Here is an 18,957-nt window from a genome sequence, read left to right as displayed (position 1 = left end):
ATATAATTATTATTTTATTACAATATAACTATTATTTTTTATAATTTGTATTTATTAAAAAAGTTTTTATTAAAAAAAATTAATTTAATAATTATTTATTAATTTTTTAATTCAAATTACAGTTGTTCAAAGTTTGTATCACTGGGTTTCATCAATTTAAAATAAATTTATTCAACCTTGAAAGAAAATAAAAATATTTAACAATTTTTTTTTATAAAAATATATAAACTTTATTTGTTTTTTTTTTTGTTTTGTTTTAAATTGATATTTAGTTAATTTTTAATTTTTCAAATTCAGGAATAGAAATTAGAGCATCAACAAATGATAATCTTTGTGGAATATAACCATGTAATTGTGGACTTAATAACCTTCCATGTTCTCTAAAGTGATAAATTAAAATTTTTGAATCCATTGTCTCGAGTCTACAGAGTACACCAGTGATTGCGATATGATAGTTTGATAATATTGAATGGTCTTTGGGTAGATCTGAAATGAATTGAACTGCCTTTTGACGAAGGTAATGTACGTCTTCTGGTGGAATTGTATCTTGAATTTCTCTATGATATAATAATACGGAAAAGAAGAGGTAGTTGAAATAAAATGAACCGTTGGTAAAAAAAGAGTATTTATGAAGCAAGTTGGATACAAATTTGATTTTACCTGTATAGATTGCAAAAATGCATTGGAAATATGCTATGGCCTGATCATATTTATTTGAAAACGATGAATTTGAAGCGGTAGCAATATCTGGTACGGGTACTACTTTTTTATTTGCGATTTTTAAAAGGTCTTTAAGGCATTTGTGATGAAAACGATTTACACCGAAATAAGCAATTGTTACAATTGGGTTGTTTGGTTCATCCTTATACAATTCATCTATAAAGCTATTAATAAAATGGATGTTTTCGGATGGGATACGAATAAAATCAGACATATCTAGAGTACAGTACAATTCTGTCAATGGTTCAATCAATCCTATTCTTTGTTGTAGAGTTAGTTGGTTCTCTTTAAAAGTAGTTTTGAGTGGTTGTTTTGGAATGTTTGTAAATAACTGTATAAATTTTGAAACTTTTGTTAATATTTCGAATATGTTTTTTGAAAATACCGAGCCATCTTGAACCATTGATTTCTTTACTAGGTTTGCATCCAATGGATATGTTCTGTATTCTATATCATTCTTTCTGAAATTATCACCAAATACTCCATGTTTGATTTTTAAATCTGATGGTTTAATAGGGGCTTCAGCTAAACCCGTTCTTTGAGCATCACAAATATCTGAAAGGAATATAGACAAAGATGCACCCTGTCGCCATATTTGTTGAGCTGTACATAAATTCTCCAAAGTTGGTGTACCACATTCACTAAATCTTCCATTTAGATACAAAAAACCCAGTGTAAGATGACAATTTGCATTTACATTGGCCATTTTTTGTAAATCTTCTTTTTTAAACTTCATAGTGCATTGAATTGATTTTTCCAGGAAATATTTCGCAGCAAGAACATCCATGTCATTACCAAGCCATCCATGTAAGTTTATCAATCCTAAAATTTCGCAACACTTTGAAACATTGAAATTTGAAAAAAATAGTTTATGGGTTTGATTGAGTAATGTTGAATTGGGTAATGGACACAAAGAACCCTTAATCATCATTGCCATTTGAAAATCCACTTTTTTTGATAAAACTGCCAAATCAAAATAAACATCTGCAGATTCAGAACCATCACCAGCCAATTTATATAAGACTTCTTTATCCAGCAAACCATTAGAAAAACTATGCCAGGTTATAGAATCTAGAACCTTTGCCTCTGGAAAACCGTTTTTAATAAATTTATCGAAAATACTTTTTGATTCCTCTAACCTTTTCTTTAAAACTTCATCAGGTAATTTTACATTAAACTTCCCTTTCATTAACTTGAGGTATTCATACTTTCCATATAGTTTTAATTTACTTTCCTTTTCAATGTCTCTTGTTCCATCTGGTTTCATTGATTTCTGAATAATTAAAAGTTTGGATTTGGTCTCTTCAATTTTTGAATTAATTTCATCTTTATAGGATTCTTCAAGTATTAAAGCTGCTTGAAGGAAATCCATTGCTGCTGAATAGTTTGATAAAAAAATTAATATATTGGCCACACGAAAATATGGTTTACCCCATGTTGGCCTGAGCGCAATTGCCTCAAGCCCTCTTTTTTTAGCCTGGGTTAGTGAGTCAAAATCTTTACAATTTGGTATGTGCTTTGAAAATACATCATGAAAAACCTTTGCAATGCTTCTATAATGCGAATATGAGATGCTCAAATTTAAGCACAACATACTCTTTGTAAAGTTGGACAAATTATTTTGATCCAATGCATCACTAAAACTTTGGATTGCCCTATAATAGTCACCATTTGTAAAGTGTTTTTTACCAATTTCCTTGATATTATCTGCAACATTTTCACTGCCTCTATTGGCGTCATTAATGTTTCTTTCTGTGTCTGTTTGTAAAGTGTATAATAAATAATTGGATTCGCTTTGAATAGTTTGAAGGTCCGTTTGTGCATTTTGAAATACCAAACCTAATAACTTTGATATATTCTTTGAAAGAAAATCTTTATAAAATTCAACATTTTCTAATTTATATGTAACATTTTTTTCAACTATAAAATTTAGTATGTTAGTGTATGTGTATAACTAAATGAATTGGAATAATTTAACAAAATGGTTTTAAAAATACATACTGGTTTTTAGGTACATTCCATATATCTTGGTGATATATTTATTTTGTTTAAATAATTTCTCTTTTTTAATTTTTTCAAATTTGAAATTTATTAAAAGCTTCTTTAAAATTACAAATGTAAATTTGTCTAAGCAACCCATTTGAATAATCTTCTTTTCATCATCATCAAACAATTCATTAAATTTGGCTTTTGCATTGCCGATACCAAACTTGTTGATGATTAATGTACCATGAGCAATATTATTCCTCCATTGGGCACCACCAGACTCTTCACTGTATCTATGCCTGAATATTTCTCTAAATTTGCCTGCAATATAAACATTGAAAAAGCAATCAATTCTAAAATAATTAATTATATCCATGTTACTATTATTATTACTATTATTACTGTTATTACTATTATTAATTAAAGATGTGTAAAAAATAAATTGTGTGTAAAAAAAAAAAAAAAAAATTGTGGGTAATAATTATTATTTTGTGGGTTAAAAAAAAAAAAATTTAAATAATAAAAAAATAAATTCCAAAAATAGATGAATTATTTAAGTCATTATCTGTTTAATTACATTATTTTAAATTATTTGGGATGGAACAATATGTGATGAATATTCCATTTAATAAACATGGCATTTGATGAAATAGTTTGAACATGTTTAATAATTTACATCTTGAACGAATTGATCGTTAAATATAAAACTATAAATTTTTTATTTATAATACAGAGCCACAGGTAATTAACTACAGACGTTTATTAAGTGCAATCTGCAACATTGTTAATCAGCTAGCTAATCAATACTTTAATTGAACCTAATGCTGGGAAATAATTAAACTTTAATGATTTTAAATATAGTTGAATCAATTTTGATTATCTTTTGATATACATCTAGATTAAAGATCTATCAGTATTAATTTTATATGAATTTCAAGTAACATTTTTAATAATTATATTAACTTTCTATTTATTCTTTGTTTTAAAAGAAAATAGCTTTAATTTTCTTGGTGGATGCCCAGTAAATCAAATTCTTAAAGATTTTAGCTAAATTTACAAGTGGCCACTTGTAAAACAAGAAACCCATTATCTCTGTAATTTTTTTTCATTTGAAATTGGAAATATAAAAAAAAAAAATTATTTGAATTTTTCAAAAAAATGATTGTAAAATTATTTGAAAAAAAGAAAAAAAAATTTTTAAAAAACCATTCCCACCCATTTTTTTTTATTTTTTTTATTTTTTTCAATTATTTAAATAAATTTTTTTTTTTTTCATTTTCATTAATTTCAAACAAATACAAATATAAATATAAATAAAATGGAAGGTGAAGATGTTCAAGCTTTAGGTATGTTTTATTTTAATCACACAATATTGCAATAATTTTGAACTGAATATTAATTTTTTATTTTATTTTTTAATTAGTTATCGATAACGGTTCAGGTATGTGCAAAGCCGGTTTTGCTGGTGATGATGCCCCAAGAGCTGTTTTCCCATCAATTGTTGGTCGTCCAAGACACACTGGTGTTATGGTCGGTATGGGTCAAAAAGATTCATATGTTGGTGATGAAGCCCAATCAAAGAGAGGTATCTTAACCCTCAAATACCCAATTGAACACGGTATTGTTACCAATTGGGATGATATGGAAAAAATCTGGCATCATACTTTCTACAATGAATTACGTGTTGCCCCAGAAGAACACCCAGTCTTATTAACTGAAGCCCCATTAAATCCAAAAGCTAACAGAGAAAAAATGACCCAAATTATGTTTGAAACCTTCAACACCCCAGCCATGTACGTTGCCATTCAAGCCGTCTTATCATTATATGCCTCAGGTCGTACCACCGGTATTGTTATGGATTCAGGTGATGGTGTTTCACATACTGTTCCAATCTACGAAGGTTATGCCTTACCACATGCCATCTTACGTTTAGATTTAGCTGGTCGTGATTTAACCGATTACATGATGAAAATCTTAACTGAACGTGGTTACTCATTCACCACCACTGCTGAAAGAGAAATCGTCAGAGATATCAAAGAAAAATTAGCCTACGTCGCCTTAGACTTTGAAGCTGAAATGCAAACTGCTGCCTCATCATCTGCCTTAGAAAAATCATACGAATTACCAGATGGTCAAGTCATCACCATCGGTAACGAACGTTTCCGTTGCCCAGAAGCCTTATTCCAACCATCATTCTTAGGTATGGAATCAGCTGGTATCCACGAAACCACTTACAATTCAATCATGAAATGTGATGTTGATATTCGTAAAGATTTATACGGTAATGTCGTCTTATCAGGTGGTACAACTATGTTCCCAGGTATTGCTGATCGTATGAACAAAGAATTAACTGCTTTAGCCCCATCAACCATGAAAATTAAAATCATTGCCCCACCAGAACGTAAATACTCTGTCTGGATTGGTGGTTCAATTTTAGCCTCACTCTCAACTTTCCAACAAATGTGGATTTCAAAAGAAGAATATGACGAATCAGGTCCATCAATCGTCCACAGAAAATGTTTCTAAATTATTTATTATGTACAATATAAAACTTTTAATAAAACAAAATATATATAAACTATTTCTTTAATGTCGATTTTATCCTTAAAGAAATTTAAAAAAATATTATAAAACTTTTTATTTTTATTTTTATAGCTTTTTAAAGAGCATTCAAACCATTATCAATTTGGGAATCACATTGTGATGCCATTTCATTAATTTTTTTATGAACCATATCAATGATTAATTCTTTTTGGCCAATTATTATATTAAATGGAATTTCATCTTGGTTTCCATATCTAATTATTATTTCTGCTAATTTCAATGGACTTTTATTTGGGTATTTTGATATTACACTTTGCGAAATTTCATTTAATGTGTCATATCCATCAATTTGTTTTGAATAAATATTTGTGGATTTGAAAATTGATGATTCTATGGAGCCCAAAACAATATATGATACCTTAATATTAAATTTTTTAACTTCATAATGTAAAGCTATGAATAAAAAAAAAATTAGTATTTTTTAGATTATATATATTATTAATTTTAGAAATTACATTCTGTTAAACCACTTAAGGCACATTTAACACTACCGTATGCCCCAACATAAGGAACAGGTTTAATACCACCCACCGAACCAATATTGAAAATGTATCCATATTTCATTTTTCTAAAATATGGTAATGCTGCTTTGATTACATTTAAGGGTCCGAAATACATACAATCGAATAGTTCTTTGTAATCTTCATTAGAAACCTCTTCAATTGAACCTATTTTAACCATGCCACTATTATTTACAACAGTAGTCAAAGTCCCAAAATAATCAATTGTTTTTTTGATAGACTCATTTACATTATCAACATTTGTAATATCTACTTGTAATGGTAAGAAATTTGGGTGGGTAACTAAACTTTTTAAACTAGCAAGTTTATTTAAATCTCTTGATGTTCCGGCAACCTTGTATCCACTGTCCAGCAAAACTGTTGCTAAACCCAACCCAACCCCACTTGTGACACCCGTAACATACCATACTGTGTTATTCATTTTTTATAAATCTTGAAAATTATATATTTTATATTGTTAGGAAAAAGAAATTTATAAAAATAGTAAATTTTGATTAATAGACAAAGAAAAAAAAAAAAAAATTATAAAAAAAATTTTAAATATTGTTGCTCTATTTATTTCAATTTATTTAAATATACTTGCTCTTAATAATCAAATAAATTTAAAAAATAAAAAATAAATATAAAGAAAATTTTTGAATTTTTTGTAACTAATAGATTGAAAATTTTTTTTATTATAAAAGTAAAAATAAAAATAAAAATAAAGAATAATTTTAAAAAATAGATATAATAACAAATAGATTTATTGTATGTTTAGAAACTTTCAATAATATAAATTTAAAGATTAAAATAATAAAAAAGAAAAATAAAATAAAATAAATATCCTCTACAACCATTATTGTTATGGATTCAGGTGATGGTGTCTCCCATTCTGTTCCAATCTACGAAGGCTATTCCACATGCCATCATACTTTTAGATTTAACCGATTACATGATGAAAATCATACGAATTAACAGATGGTCAAGTCATCACCATCGGTAACGAACCCTTTTAAAAAAATATAAAAAAAAAAAATCTTGAAAATTTATATTATGGTTATTGTTCTAATACAAAAAAAAAAAAAAATTAATTATTTCATTTAAACTCTATTAATAGTTTTATTTATAAATCTAAAACTATAGGGTTTATTATTTTGAATATATTTAATTTATTTATTGTTGAAACAATGTTTCGATATGGGTTAATTTTAAAAAAAATAAAAAAATAAAAAAAATTTTTATTTTTTAAATTCCCACACCAACAACCAAATTAAGAAAAAAAGAAAATTAAATAATTTTTTAATATGATAATGTTTTAAAAAAACGAATTTTAGTTTTTTATATAATATCATTTTAAATACTAGTTTTAAATATATAAAAAGATGCATAGAAATAGTCCAACAACAAACACAAATAGAAATAACCCAGTTTTAAATAGAGGCGCACCCAATTTAAATAATAACAATAATAATAGTCCAGCAACAAACACAAATAGAGGCAATCCAATTTTAAATAGAGGTGCACCTAATTTAAATAATAATAACAATATTAGTCCAATAAATAGTCCTATTGTTAATAGAAACAATCCACCATTGAATAGAAGTAGTCCAACTATAAACACAAACAACAACCCAAATACCCCACCAAATATAAATAGAAACAGCAATCCAGCTTTAAATAGAAGCAATCCAACTATAAATACAAATACCAACACAAATACCCCTCCTTTAAATAGAAGCTATCCAAGTATAAATACAAATGTTAACACAAATACCCCACCACCAGCCATCAATAGAAATAACACAAATACCCCACCCCCAAACACAAATGTAAATACAAATAACACAAATGACAACAAACCAGATGATAAATCCAAAGATGAAAAGGATGGAAACGAAATTAATTGGCAAGTACGTACAAGTATAAATATATAGAGTAAAAAAAATAAATTAAAAAAATTCTAATTTTAATTATTCATATAGGATATAGTTGATAGACAAATTGTTGGTTCTGGGTACATTGATTTTGGAAGTATATTGGATATAAATGGTAAAGTTTTAGCAAGCAAAAACATTACTATTAATGAAGAAGAAGCTAAACAATTTATAAAAGATTTAAAAAACAATGAACAAATTTTAAAACTTGCTGGTAAAAAATACAACACAATGATAAATAAAGATAAAGAATATTACCATGGTAAAGAAGGAAATAATGGGATATTTTGTTTGAAAACTGTATTTATTATTTAATGTTTTTATACTTTATTGATGCTTTTATATTAATTATTATTTTTATTTTTTCATATTAACCACCTTCAAATAAAATAGAAAAGCAACTATATAATAGGACATTATTGCGAGTATCACCATTACGATAACCCATTTCCAAAGAAATCCCAAATTGTTATTGAAACAGTAGCTAAAAATATGAAAGGTAGGATATTATTTTAATCTATTTTTAATTTAAATTCATTTTTTATTAATATTATCTTATTTTATTATTTTTATTAAAAAGAAATAAACTTATAAGAAAGAGTCCGTATGATATTTCCTTTTTTAATGATTAAAATATGCTTTTTTTTCAATTAAATTAAAACAATAAAAAAAATTTTTTTTTAAATTTTTTTTTTTTTTTTGATTTTTTTTCATTTTTTTTTTTTAAATTTAAAAATTATTAACAACCCTCTAATTTGTATATATATCTTAACTTTATATAAATCTCTATACTTATTTTATCCATATATATATAACAATAATGATAATATAATCAATTATTATATATCAAGTTAAAATAAAATAAATTTTATTTATAAAAAAATGAATAACAACAATAACATCAATAACAATAACAATAGTAATAGTGATAATATATCTTCATTTTTGCAAGCACTACCATCTTCTGGAGTCTTATTTTCAAAATATAATATAAAAAAAACTGTACAGTAACTCATTCATTTATTACATTATCTATCTCAACATAATATTAATTATTTATTCTACATTAATAGGTCACAAAGAAAGAAATTCCAAAATATATTCCAGCCCATGACACCAACCCTCCAAGTAAGTATTTATGTTTATATTAAGCAAATTAGATATAGATTTTTAATATTTTTATTTTTAGATAACGAATTTGTAAAAAATGAAGATGATAATATATTAATAAGGTCACTAATAAAAAACTCAGTTCACAAAAGGTATGTTAATAGTAGAAAACCAATTAATAGAAGAAAATAAATCTATCATACTAAAACCAATATTAATTTTTTTTAGAATCAATGAACAAAGTAAAGAAAAGAAAAAAAACAATGAAAGTGATAATGAAGATGACTCGACTGTACCCTCAAGCTTTGTTTCTGAAATTGAAAACTCTAGCCCAAATAAAAGAACAAGATCATAACTATAAAATCAAAAAAAAATAATAATAACAATAAAATCAATTTTTCCATAAATAGATTGGTTTTTATGTCATTTTTTTAAATTAAGAAAAAAAAAATAAAAAAAAAAAAATAAAATTTTTTAACAATCTTTTCGAAAAAAATTTTTTATTTTTTTTATTTTTTAATGTTTACTGCAATTACAATGATTTTAAATAGGTTTAAATTTAATAATACAAATACATTAAAACACATTCAATTTATAAGAAGTTTTTGCAACAGTAGTAACACAGAGTTTGATCTTTTTGAAAAAAGATTCAAAAGAGTTCCAATTAAAAATAATAATACTAATAATAATAATAATAATAATAATAATGTCCCTGTTCGTCAACCAGAAAATGATAGAAATAATTTAAAGAGTTTACCAGGTCCACAATTCATCCCAGTCATGACCGAAGAAAAACAAAAATTGGCATCGGATGAATCAAGAAGGGTTATAGAGGGTCACAAGAATGAGCTAAATGAATTTTATAGAAATAATAGAGAAGAAATTGAAAAGAATTTAGAAATCAATACAATAAAGAAACCTTTTGCATTATGTTTTGGATATGATGGTACAGGTTTTTACGGCTTATCATACAACAAGGATTTGAAATATAAAGCAATTGAAAATGCCATAGAGAAAGCTTTGTTTATAAATGGGCATATTGCTCCTTCGAATGTTGGCGATTTATCAAGAATAAAATGGAGCAGAAGCAGCAGGACTGATAAAGGTGTACATTCATTATCAACACTTATTTCATGTTTTATTTTAGTCGATGAAAAAACTAATCAAAGAGAAGGATTATCTAAAGAAACAATCGAATCGATTAACAAGCATTTACCAGAATCTGTAAGATTATTATCAGGAACACGTATTTCAAAGAGTTTTAGAGCAAGAAGAGGTGTATGTGAAAGAACCTATCACTATATGGTACCAAAAAAATATTTAGAGGGCATTTCAATCGACCATATGAATGAAATTTTATCAAATTATATTGGTAATTTCAGTTATCACAACTACACAAGCCAAAGAAACACCTATTTAGCTGAAAAAAATAAAAAACAAAGCGAGGATGATGATGATGAGGATGAAGGAGAAGATTTTGAAGAAGAGAATCAACCAAAAACTATATTATCGCCAACAACTGTTACAATAGATAGAATATCAGAAAAAAAAATGTTTAGGGTCAATCCAAAGAATATGAGAACCGTAAAGAAATTTTATGTAGAAAGCGACCCAATTCTTATTAACAATCAAGAATGGTTTAGATTTGTAGTTACAGGTGAATCGTTTATAACTTTCCAAATTAGAAAAATGATGGGTTTCTTTTTTATCAGTTGCTAAAAAAATACAGCCAATAGAAGCTTTAAAAGTATCAATCGACTCACCATTTATTGTATCAACACCAACAGCACCACCATTTTCACTCTACCTTTACGAGTTTGAATTTGAAAATAATAAAAAACAACCAGTTTGTACCAAAACAGCATTCTCAGATACATACAAAACATTTAAAAAAGAATTTTTATCTAATCAACTACATCAACGATTTGATCAAATAGAAAGGGATACCAACCAATTCAGCACATTTTTCGAAGAGCTACAACAGCATCAATTCCTTTTAGATGATTTACCACATGTCATAGAATTAAATAATGAATTTAAAAGAGAAAAAGCAGAAAGACAAAAGATGCACGAAGAAAGAAAATTACAAAGACAGGAACAAAGAGAAAGAGAAAGACTAGAAAAAGAAATGCAAGAAAAAGAAATGCAAGAAAAAGAAAATCAAGATGAAGAAGATGAAAATGAAAATAAAAACAAAGAGGATCAAAAGTGAATATCTTTAAATAAATAAATTTTGTTTTTAAAAATGGAACAAAAAGAAAAGACTATTTAAAATCTTTAACTAGTTTATTTTTTTATTTTTTATTTTCTTTTTATTTACAATTAATTTAAAATATTCTATGCCCTGCTTATCCATTGACGCGATGTTGGCTCCCAGTATTTGCCATTGTCAAATCTACCTGTGGTTACTGTTATTAATATTAAAAATGCGGGATACAATATTAGTGTTGCTAAAGATACCCTTGCAAAAGCTTTTACATTTTTATTTGGTTCTCTAATATACATAATTGAATAAATTAACGGGAAATAGAACAACAAACCAAGAGCAAAAAACAATCGAGCATAGTTGTAATGTTCACATTCTACCTTTTCATCTTCGTTATGTTGTAGGTCTTGAAGCTGATTTAGTTGTGGCTTTGGTTGATCATTTATTTGGATTTGATTATCGGTCAGTCTTCTCTGCTCTTCATCTTTGATACCACCCAGTACTGTTGATAAATCTGTAGTTGATGATGATGACACTGATGATGAACAGATTGAATCTTTATCTAAATTAGAATTTATCAAACTATTTTTATCATTTTCAATATCTATATCTTCTTCGTCATCATCCATTATATTTCTTATTTTAGATGAATGAACTAATAAAACTTCATTCTTATTATTATCCCCTAATATTTCAGAACTTTTATTTTTATTTATATATGACAAACCCATTTTATTTATTTTAATATATTATATAGTAACTATTCTATTTGATATATAGGTGTTTAATACTATATACTTTTATTATTACTACTATTTATTTTTTATTATTTAATTTGTTTTATTTTTAAATTATTAAGACAGTAAAAAAACAAAAATACACACAAAGATATTTATATTAACACACAAATTATAAAAATCCACACAAAGAAATAAACACACTATGGTAGTTATACAAATTAAATAAAAAAAAATAGTTATAATATGTGGGGGGGGAAAGTTTCAAATTAAGGTTTCTAAGGGAAAATTAAAAAAATTTTTTTGGGTTATTTTTTTAAGGGTTTTTTTTTACCTTCATTTGTTTCCCCTTTTTTTTTTTTTTTTTTTTTTTTTTTTTTTTTTTTTTTTTTTTTTTTTTTGTTTTGTTTTGTTTTGTTTATTTATTAACTTTTAAAATTTTATTATAATAAAACTTTCGAGTTTATAATAATAATTATTTTTTTTAAAGTTAGAAGAATCCTTCATTGATTAAATACCAATAAAAAATTAAACACATTAAATTTAATAGTGAATTTATTTATATTTTTCAAATACCTAAATTCCTTTTTTCTTAATATATATTTTTTAAAAAAAAATTGTGGTAAGTTACATTTGTTTAATTTGTAAACCTCTATATAGATAATTGTGTGGGAAAATGTTTTGTGTTTGTTTTTTTTATATGTAGATTTTTTTTTTTTTCGAATAAAATTTAATTTTTTTAATATTATGTGGTGTATAAAATAAACCCCATACATACATATAAGTTTATTTTCATATGTTTACCACAAAAAAAATAAAAATCTTCACACCCCACCACCAACATACTACTCAATACAAATAAAAAAATAAAAAAATATTCACACAAATACACACCAAAAGAACACCAAAGAAAAAATACCAAACATATATTAATTTTTTTAATAATTTGAAATACTTTTTAAATGGAGGAGGTATTTCAAATATTAATAAATTTTTTTTCATTTTGTTTTTTGTTATATTCTTATTTTTTGCGATTTAAACAGTTGTATTTTGCTAATTATTGTAATAATTATAAACACACTTTGTTGAGTTGTTAAAGTTATCTAAATAAATATAATTTTATATTAAACTATCAATATTATAATAAAAATCGTTATTATCATATCAAAGAAAAATAAGAAATCAAAAATCATTTTGAATACTAATTGATATTATTAAAATAGCAAATAAACACTCCGTCACTAATTTTCAATTGTTTAATATCTACAAATAATATATAATTAAAATTAATACTATAATATTAAAAATATTAACACTACGCCAAACTAAACACATCAAGTATAAATATAACTTAATTATAATAATATTAACAAATAACTAATATTATAATAAAATAATAAAAATTATTAATAAATAATAAAGAAGATTATTTATCAACTACTTTATATAAATCAAAACCAAAATCAAAAAAAATAATAAAAATAATTTTTTTTTGATTTTTAATTTATATATAATTACTTAAATCTTTTTATTTTTAGATACAATAATAAATAAATATAAAAAATAATAACTACACTATATATTATATAATATATACAAATAGGAAATGACATTTCAAGATGTGGAAATTAATGAAAAAATACCATTTATAAATGTTTGCAAATGTGGTTCCAAAGATTTCGAAAACTCTGAATCGAAAAGAGCAAAACTATTCTTTTATATTGGCCATATAATAATAATATTTCATTTCTTAAATTTATCAAAACTGTTTTCAAGCAACGATACCGCCAAAAGATACGCTATTGGTTCTTTATCATATATACTCTTTTCATTGTCAATATTTTTATATATAGCGCTTTTCCTTTACTGCAAAATGGGTCTCAGTATTTTCGAAGAAGATTTTTATTTAAAATTTAAAACATACTATAACTAAATAAAAGAAAATAAACTTTTTGTAAAATTTTATTATTTATTTAATTTATTTCTAATTTTTCCTATTTTTTATTTAAATTTAAAAGAGGACTCCATATTTTCAAAACCTTTTAGAGCATTTATATATTTTACATTATTAGGATTTAATTTTACTTTTAATTTTATTTTATTACGAACACTTTCAAAACTAAACTTGTTTGCTGCGTTCGATCCTAAAAAATTAAAAAGTAAATCAAACCTATCTATAATTATATAATAATTTAAAAGAAAGACTTCTTTATAATTATAACCAAGAATTTCCTTTGCCTTATTGTTAAAATAAAGCAATAATAATTCAACACAATCACCACTATTGAAATCTGGACCAGTTAAATAATCTATAGTGAAAACATCTTGATCAATAAAATCTTTAACAAAACTTTCGATAGGTTTTTTTGTTCCTTTTCTATGACACAAACATTTTCCACCCAAATCATTATGAAACCCAATTGTCATAATTGTATCTACAATGTATTTTATCATTTGATGGGATTTTGCTAAAATATAGTAAAATGAATGATAAACCGAATGTTCTAATATAATATTTGAACGATCGATAAGCTGCTTTACTCTTTTTATTTCATACAGAGTTATACCATAGATTTGTATATACCTTTTATAAAGGTAGTTTAATATATTTGTAAAAACTGGCATACTTGAATTTGAAACCCTATTGACCCAAAATATAATATAATCTGTTGCTAATTTATGATCAATATGATAAATTGTGTTGATTTCTTTGTGTTTTTTAAAAATTTTAAACTTGAAGAATTTTTTAATTTTATTATTTTTTGAATAGAGACCTATGTTCCCACACTTCCAAAGATCATTAATCTTTTCTAAGAATTGTTCGTTTAAATCTATAGAGTTTAATATAATTTTTGTCGTATATAGATCAAACTCTATAATAGAATGAACTAATAGCTGTAAGACCTCTCTAATCTTTGTGTTTGAAATTGATATTATTATATTATCTATTATTTTATTTGTACCTTGCTTATATTTCTTTTCCAATTGTCTTGCAAAATGTTTAATTAAAACAGAATGGAATTCGAATCGTAATTGATTATCTTGCATACTATATTTTTTCAAAAAACCATATATTAAATCATATGTGTTTTCATTATTTTCATTTTGGAATTCTTCGTCAATAATGGCCTCATCCCATTTTAATTGGCTTAAAACTGATGATAAAGGGTTATTTAAGATTTGAGACCATTTGATCGGTTCGATTTTATTTGGACAAGTTTTATAGCATGAGTCTATTTTTAACATTGCATAAGTTTCCAATTGGTTATTTTGAAAAATTATTAATTTTTTTTTTTTTTTTTCAATATAAAATTTTGCTAAATTATTAAACCTATGTACTGATCTGGAGATTTTTGAAACTGTGTTTATTATATCACCATCTTTGATTATAATAACACTATTACATGGACCCATTATTTCTTGATAGTGGCACGACCACTCTAAAGGTATCTTTAATTTATCACCAATAAAACTGTATAATGGGCTCATTGCTTTATCATACCACTCTTTAGTATTCATTACTGTATAAATAATAAATATTATTTTATTTGCCAACACATAGTTTTTGTTCCAATTAGACCATTTTATTTCTTTAAAAAATGAATGTAAAAATTTTATTATTTCATCTTTATCATCATTTTCGATTAGTTTATCGATAGTTTTTAAAATATTATTTGTTTTTAAATTGATGAATATAGTGCTTGGTAATACTTCGATAATCTCGTAGTATTTAAAATAATAAATGCTGTATAGTTTTTTTGATGTAGAAACCTGAACCAATAGTTTGAATAATTTTTTTTCCTTTCCTTTCTCCTGGTCATCATTTAAAATTTCATTTATTGATGTAACTATCTCTTGAGGTATATCTGACTGAAAACTAAATTTGTAATATATTTTAAAAAATAACAAAACCTCTTCTACACGATTAAATGGAAATTTGTTAGCCAAATAACCCAAACAACTATCACCTATATAATAATTCATGTCCAATAATTTGTTATAGACTTCAATATAATTTGGGTCTATATAATTCAATTGTTTATAATATTTATTTATATGATTGAAGTCGCATTGGTTTAATAATGAAGGTGTATTTAAAACCAATTTAAATTTCTCTAGATCTTTAGATATGATTTTAAATTTTTCTATATTCAATTTCTCTTTCTTTTGATTTTCCAACACATTTAATATAATTTCGGTGGCTCTATTTGAAAATTTTGATATAGCTAAGTGTAAATGGTCATTGTTTACAAATTGCCCATTCTGATTTAGTACAATTTCGAGGAGTTCTGCATCACCCATATACAACACAGCTTTTATTAAATCATCAATTTTATTTTGATTTTTATATTTTGAATTGCTATCAAACAAAGATTTAAATATTATTCTATACTCTTCTATTTTTTTTTCCCAACTTGTATATATTATATGGTAACTACCCTCAAAATCTATTTCTTGATTTGTATGAATCTTATCTTTGAGGAGCTCTATTTTGTTATTATCAATCATCCATTTAAATGATTTAATATTTATAAATGATATTCTATTTGAAAAATGATATTGTTCATAATTTTTATATTCAATATCATCATTTAACAAATGATAAAATATCTTTTTATTTATAAATAAATTTCTATAGACTTTCCAAAATATTATTTCAAATGTTTCCATTATATATATTTTATATTAATAATAAAACTTTTAAAAAAAAAATTTATATTACAAAAATTAATAAAAAAAAATAAATTTTAATTTTAAAGAAACTTTTAAAAAAAATAAGAAAAAAAAAAGATATTTTAATTTTAAAGAAATTATTTTTAAATATTTCCACAATATAGTTTTTTATTTTATATAATACATTTATTTTATTTTATTTTATTTACATTTAATTAATAATACATGTTTCTTTTTTAGGCTTTATTTGTTTTATAGGGACAAAAGTTGTTTCCTCTTCCAATGAATTACTATAGATTTTTAGGACCATATTTTGAATACACTTTTCTACATCTATTTCATATTTACTTGAACACTCTATATATTCTATACCAAGAGATTCTGCATAATCTTTTGCTTCATTATAATCTACAGCTCTTAATGAACTATTGAGTTCGACCAAATCTAGTTTTGCACCTACCAAAACTGCAACCACATTGTCTCTTGCATATCTTTCAACCTCTTGACGCCATTTCTTTGAATCTTCATATGAACCTCTGTCTGTTAAATCGAAAAACTATGTATTGTAAAAATGTAAAATAACTATAGCTATTAGTTTTATTTGTTTTTTTTTACGCCTGAGTTAAACCAATAATATACCAACAATAAAAACCCCATTACTTTGCCAATATGGTATCCTTATATTCCTGAAACATGCGCGAGCTGGCATATCCCATATCTGCACTTTAAAACAAAGCCCATCTAACTCTACCATTTTAATTAAAAAGTCCACTCCAAGTGAAGAAATAAAGCCCTCTGTATAGGTGTCTTTGCATGATCTATTTATGAAACAAGACTTACCAACACCATCATCCCCAATGACCAATAATTTAAATAAATAATCGAAACCTTTATTCATTTTTTAATATTATTTTTAAAAAACAATATTGTATTTATTAAGTGTTATTATTTTATTATTGGCGAGTTATTCCTTTATTTTTAAAAAAAAAAATCAAATAAATTTTAAAAAAAAAATATTTTAATTTTTTTTTTAGTTAAAAAACTTTATAAATTTAAATTTTTTTAATTTAGATTATTTAAATATCTTTTCCAAATAAAATGATCAAAAATAAAAAAATAACAACTTAAATTTTGTTTAATCTATAATTTTATTAATCTTTTTTTTTTTTTAAAATATCTCATTAACTTTACATATTCTATAGTACTATAGGATATAGTTTTTATTATTTAAACTGGATGGGGAATCAATCTATCAATGCCAGAAGCCCATAAAATGAATGGGTTGCCAATACCGTTATAGAAATAAGCTCCAGGACGGGGCATAAATTTTGAGACACCATTTATACCATAACCATTGCTTTTATTTGTTGCCTCAACCATTAAACCTTTGGTTTGGCTATTTGGGCCAAAATGGACAATAGAAGCTTTTTAAATATAAAAAAATTAATATTTTTAAATAATATATAAAAATTAAAACATAATACTTACAAATTAATGTCATTTTTTTGTTAATTTTAATATAAACAATTAATTTATTTTTTATTTTTTGGTTCTTATTTATAGACATTTCTTGCATAATTATTTGTTTAAAAAAAAAATTATAAAAAATAATATTTAAATTAATAAATACATGGCTTGCCCAATATAAATCTATATTATCTGTAAATATTAAAAATGAAATTAAATAACAATAAAATAAAAAGAATATATGAACTTCTTTGTTATTATTAAAAAGAATATTCTTTAAACTGCATAAAAATATGGATAAAAAAAATAACTATAAATAAATGTTATGTCTTTTGGAAAATGAATTTATACTGTATATAACATTTTTTTAAACAAATACAGTAAAATTTTTCAAATAAATACCTAAAATAGTAAAAACACACTTAACACTTTACACACCACCCCTAACACTCCGCACACCTCATATCTTCATATGCGTTGTACTTTAGACAAAATAACAACATCTATTTTTATATTAGCCTTTTTTTATTTGAAATATATTAAAAAAAAAATAAAGATTATATTACAATTTTTTTAAATAAACTTTAAACATATAAAATATAAAAATATAAAAAAAATATAAAAAAAAAAAAAAAATATTCAAATATTAAAAAAAATAAAATTTTTATATATCCATAGTAAGTTTTTTTTTTTTTATATTTATTAAACAATATGGTAATTATTTTTAAATATTAAATAGAAAATAGGAATATTCATTCAAATTAATTAAATTCAAAGTGATAGATGTTATATATAGATAAGTTTTTTTTCAAATAACTAAACTCTGCAATAAGAAAATCTAAATTTTTTGTTGAATTGTAAAAAATGGCACATGAACGCTATCTGCATTCAAAAATATCAAATTAGATTGCATATGTCCATAAATCTTTATTAAAAAAATAAATATAAAAAAAAAATCAAAATTGAAAATTTTTGCGGAATTTCATCCATCATTTTATCATTTTGATTTTTTTATTATT

At 24.2% G+C, this 18,957-nt stretch overlaps 11 protein-coding genes across 11 annotated transcripts; 5 read left to right on the top strand and 6 right to left on the bottom strand.

The window, feature by feature from the left end:
- Positions 1 to 213: 213 nt before the first annotated feature.
- DICPUDRAFT_92795 (uncharacterized protein) lies at positions 214 to 1,010 on the bottom strand. Its single transcript, XM_003291956.1, has one exon. The coding sequence runs from the start codon at positions 932 to 934 to the stop codon at positions 269 to 271; it is 666 nt and encodes a 221-aa protein (XP_003292004.1). The 5' UTR covers positions 935 to 1,010; the 3' UTR covers positions 214 to 268.
- A 2,995-nt stretch (positions 1,011 to 4,005) lies between these two features.
- On the top strand, positions 4,006 to 5,322 carry DICPUDRAFT_92793 (uncharacterized protein). The gene is made up of 2 exons (XM_003291966.1): positions 4,006 to 4,052; positions 4,130 to 5,322. The coding sequence occupies exons 1-2, from the start codon at positions 4,025 to 4,027 to the stop codon at positions 5,230 to 5,232; spliced, it is 1,131 nt and encodes a 376-aa protein (XP_003292014.1). The 5' UTR covers positions 4,006 to 4,024; the 3' UTR covers positions 5,233 to 5,322.
- A 43-nt stretch (positions 5,323 to 5,365) lies between these two features.
- Positions 5,366 to 6,252, bottom strand: DICPUDRAFT_39879 (uncharacterized protein; the record flags this gene model as incomplete). The annotated part of the gene is made up of 2 exons (XM_003291955.1): positions 5,366 to 5,703; positions 5,766 to 6,252. 2 exons carry the CDS (start codon positions 6,250 to 6,252, stop codon positions 5,366 to 5,368), a joined length of 825 nt encoding a protein of 274 aa, XP_003292003.1.
- Positions 6,253 to 7,192: 940 nt separating this feature from the next.
- On the top strand, positions 7,193 to 8,338 carry DICPUDRAFT_82654 (uncharacterized protein; the record flags this gene model as incomplete). The annotated part of the gene is made up of 4 exons (XM_003291965.1): positions 7,193 to 7,720; positions 7,793 to 8,044; positions 8,138 to 8,243; positions 8,325 to 8,338. 4 exons carry the CDS (start codon positions 7,193 to 7,195, stop codon positions 8,336 to 8,338), a joined length of 900 nt encoding a protein of 299 aa, XP_003292013.1.
- A 288-nt stretch (positions 8,339 to 8,626) lies between these two features.
- Positions 8,627 to 9,209, top strand: DICPUDRAFT_39893 (uncharacterized protein; the record flags this gene model as incomplete). The annotated part of the gene is made up of 4 exons (XM_003291964.1): positions 8,627 to 8,746; positions 8,818 to 8,872; positions 8,934 to 9,006; positions 9,083 to 9,209. The coding sequence occupies 4 exons, from the start codon at positions 8,627 to 8,629 to the stop codon at positions 9,207 to 9,209; spliced, it is 375 nt and encodes a 124-aa protein (XP_003292012.1).
- A 182-nt stretch (positions 9,210 to 9,391) lies between these two features.
- On the top strand, positions 9,392 to 11,066 carry DICPUDRAFT_156689 (uncharacterized protein; the record flags this gene model as incomplete). The annotated part of the gene is made up of 2 exons (XM_003291963.1): positions 9,392 to 10,511; positions 10,567 to 11,066. 2 exons carry the CDS (start codon positions 9,392 to 9,394, stop codon positions 11,064 to 11,066), a joined length of 1,620 nt encoding a protein of 539 aa, XP_003292011.1.
- A 29-nt stretch (positions 11,067 to 11,095) lies between these two features.
- Positions 11,096 to 11,853, bottom strand: DICPUDRAFT_92788 (uncharacterized protein). The gene has a single exon (XM_003291954.1). It carries the CDS (start codon positions 11,789 to 11,791, stop codon positions 11,192 to 11,194), a length of 600 nt encoding a protein of 199 aa, XP_003292002.1. The 5' UTR covers positions 11,792 to 11,853; the 3' UTR covers positions 11,096 to 11,191.
- A 1,045-nt stretch (positions 11,854 to 12,898) lies between these two features.
- Positions 12,899 to 13,772, top strand: DICPUDRAFT_92787 (uncharacterized protein). Its single transcript, XM_003291962.1, has one exon. The coding sequence runs from the start codon at positions 13,404 to 13,406 to the stop codon at positions 13,728 to 13,730; it is 327 nt and encodes a 108-aa protein (XP_003292010.1). The 5' UTR covers positions 12,899 to 13,403; the 3' UTR covers positions 13,731 to 13,772.
- Positions 13,773 to 13,798: 26 nt separating this feature from the next.
- DICPUDRAFT_82649 (uncharacterized protein) lies at positions 13,799 to 16,468 on the bottom strand (the record flags this gene model as incomplete). Its single annotated transcript, XM_003291953.1, has 1 exon — positions 13,799 to 16,468. One exon carries the CDS (start codon positions 16,466 to 16,468, stop codon positions 13,799 to 13,801), a length of 2,670 nt encoding a protein of 889 aa, XP_003292001.1.
- Positions 16,469 to 16,682: 214 nt separating this feature from the next.
- DICPUDRAFT_39890 (uncharacterized protein) lies at positions 16,683 to 17,369 on the bottom strand (the record flags this gene model as incomplete). Its single annotated transcript, XM_003291952.1, has 2 exons — positions 16,683 to 17,027; positions 17,115 to 17,369. 2 exons carry the CDS (start codon positions 17,367 to 17,369, stop codon positions 16,683 to 16,685), a joined length of 600 nt encoding a protein of 199 aa, XP_003292000.1.
- Positions 17,370 to 17,698: 329 nt separating this feature from the next.
- On the bottom strand, positions 17,699 to 17,972 carry DICPUDRAFT_156685 (uncharacterized protein; the record flags this gene model as incomplete). Its single annotated transcript, XM_003291951.1, has 2 exons — positions 17,699 to 17,895; positions 17,960 to 17,972. The coding sequence occupies 2 exons, from the start codon at positions 17,970 to 17,972 to the stop codon at positions 17,699 to 17,701; spliced, it is 210 nt and encodes a 69-aa protein (XP_003291999.1).
- Positions 17,973 to 18,957: the final 985 nt, after the last annotated feature.

The sequence above is a fragment of the Dictyostelium purpureum genome (assembly GCF_000190715.1).
Source record: "Dictyostelium purpureum unplaced genomic scaffold DICPUscaffold_313, whole genome shotgun sequence".
NCBI lineage: Eukaryota > Evosea > Eumycetozoa > Dictyosteliales > Dictyosteliaceae > Dictyostelium > Dictyostelium purpureum.
The sequence above is the reverse complement of the archived record's forward strand: the minus strand, read 5'-3'. Positions and strand labels throughout refer to the sequence as shown.

Bases quoted from the DNA above. Each gene is read 5' to 3' on its own strand.
- DICPUDRAFT_92795 (XM_003291956.1), bottom strand. From the start codon at position 934: ATGTCTGATTTTATTCGTATCCCATCCGAAAACATCCATTTTATTAAT.
- DICPUDRAFT_92793 (XM_003291966.1), top strand. From the start codon at position 4,025: ATGGAAGGTGAAGATGTTCAAGCTTTAG. The intron at 4,053-4,129 runs GTATGTTTTATT...TTTTTTAATTAG, and splicing joins TGAAGATGTTCAAGCTTTAG to TTATCGATAACGGTTCAGGT.
- DICPUDRAFT_92788 (XM_003291954.1), bottom strand. From the start codon at position 11,791: ATGGGTTTGTCATATATAAATAAAAATAAAAGTTCTGAAATATTAGGG.
- DICPUDRAFT_92787 (XM_003291962.1), top strand. From the start codon at position 13,404: ATGACATTTCAAGATGTGGAAATTAATGAAAAAATACCATTTATAAAT.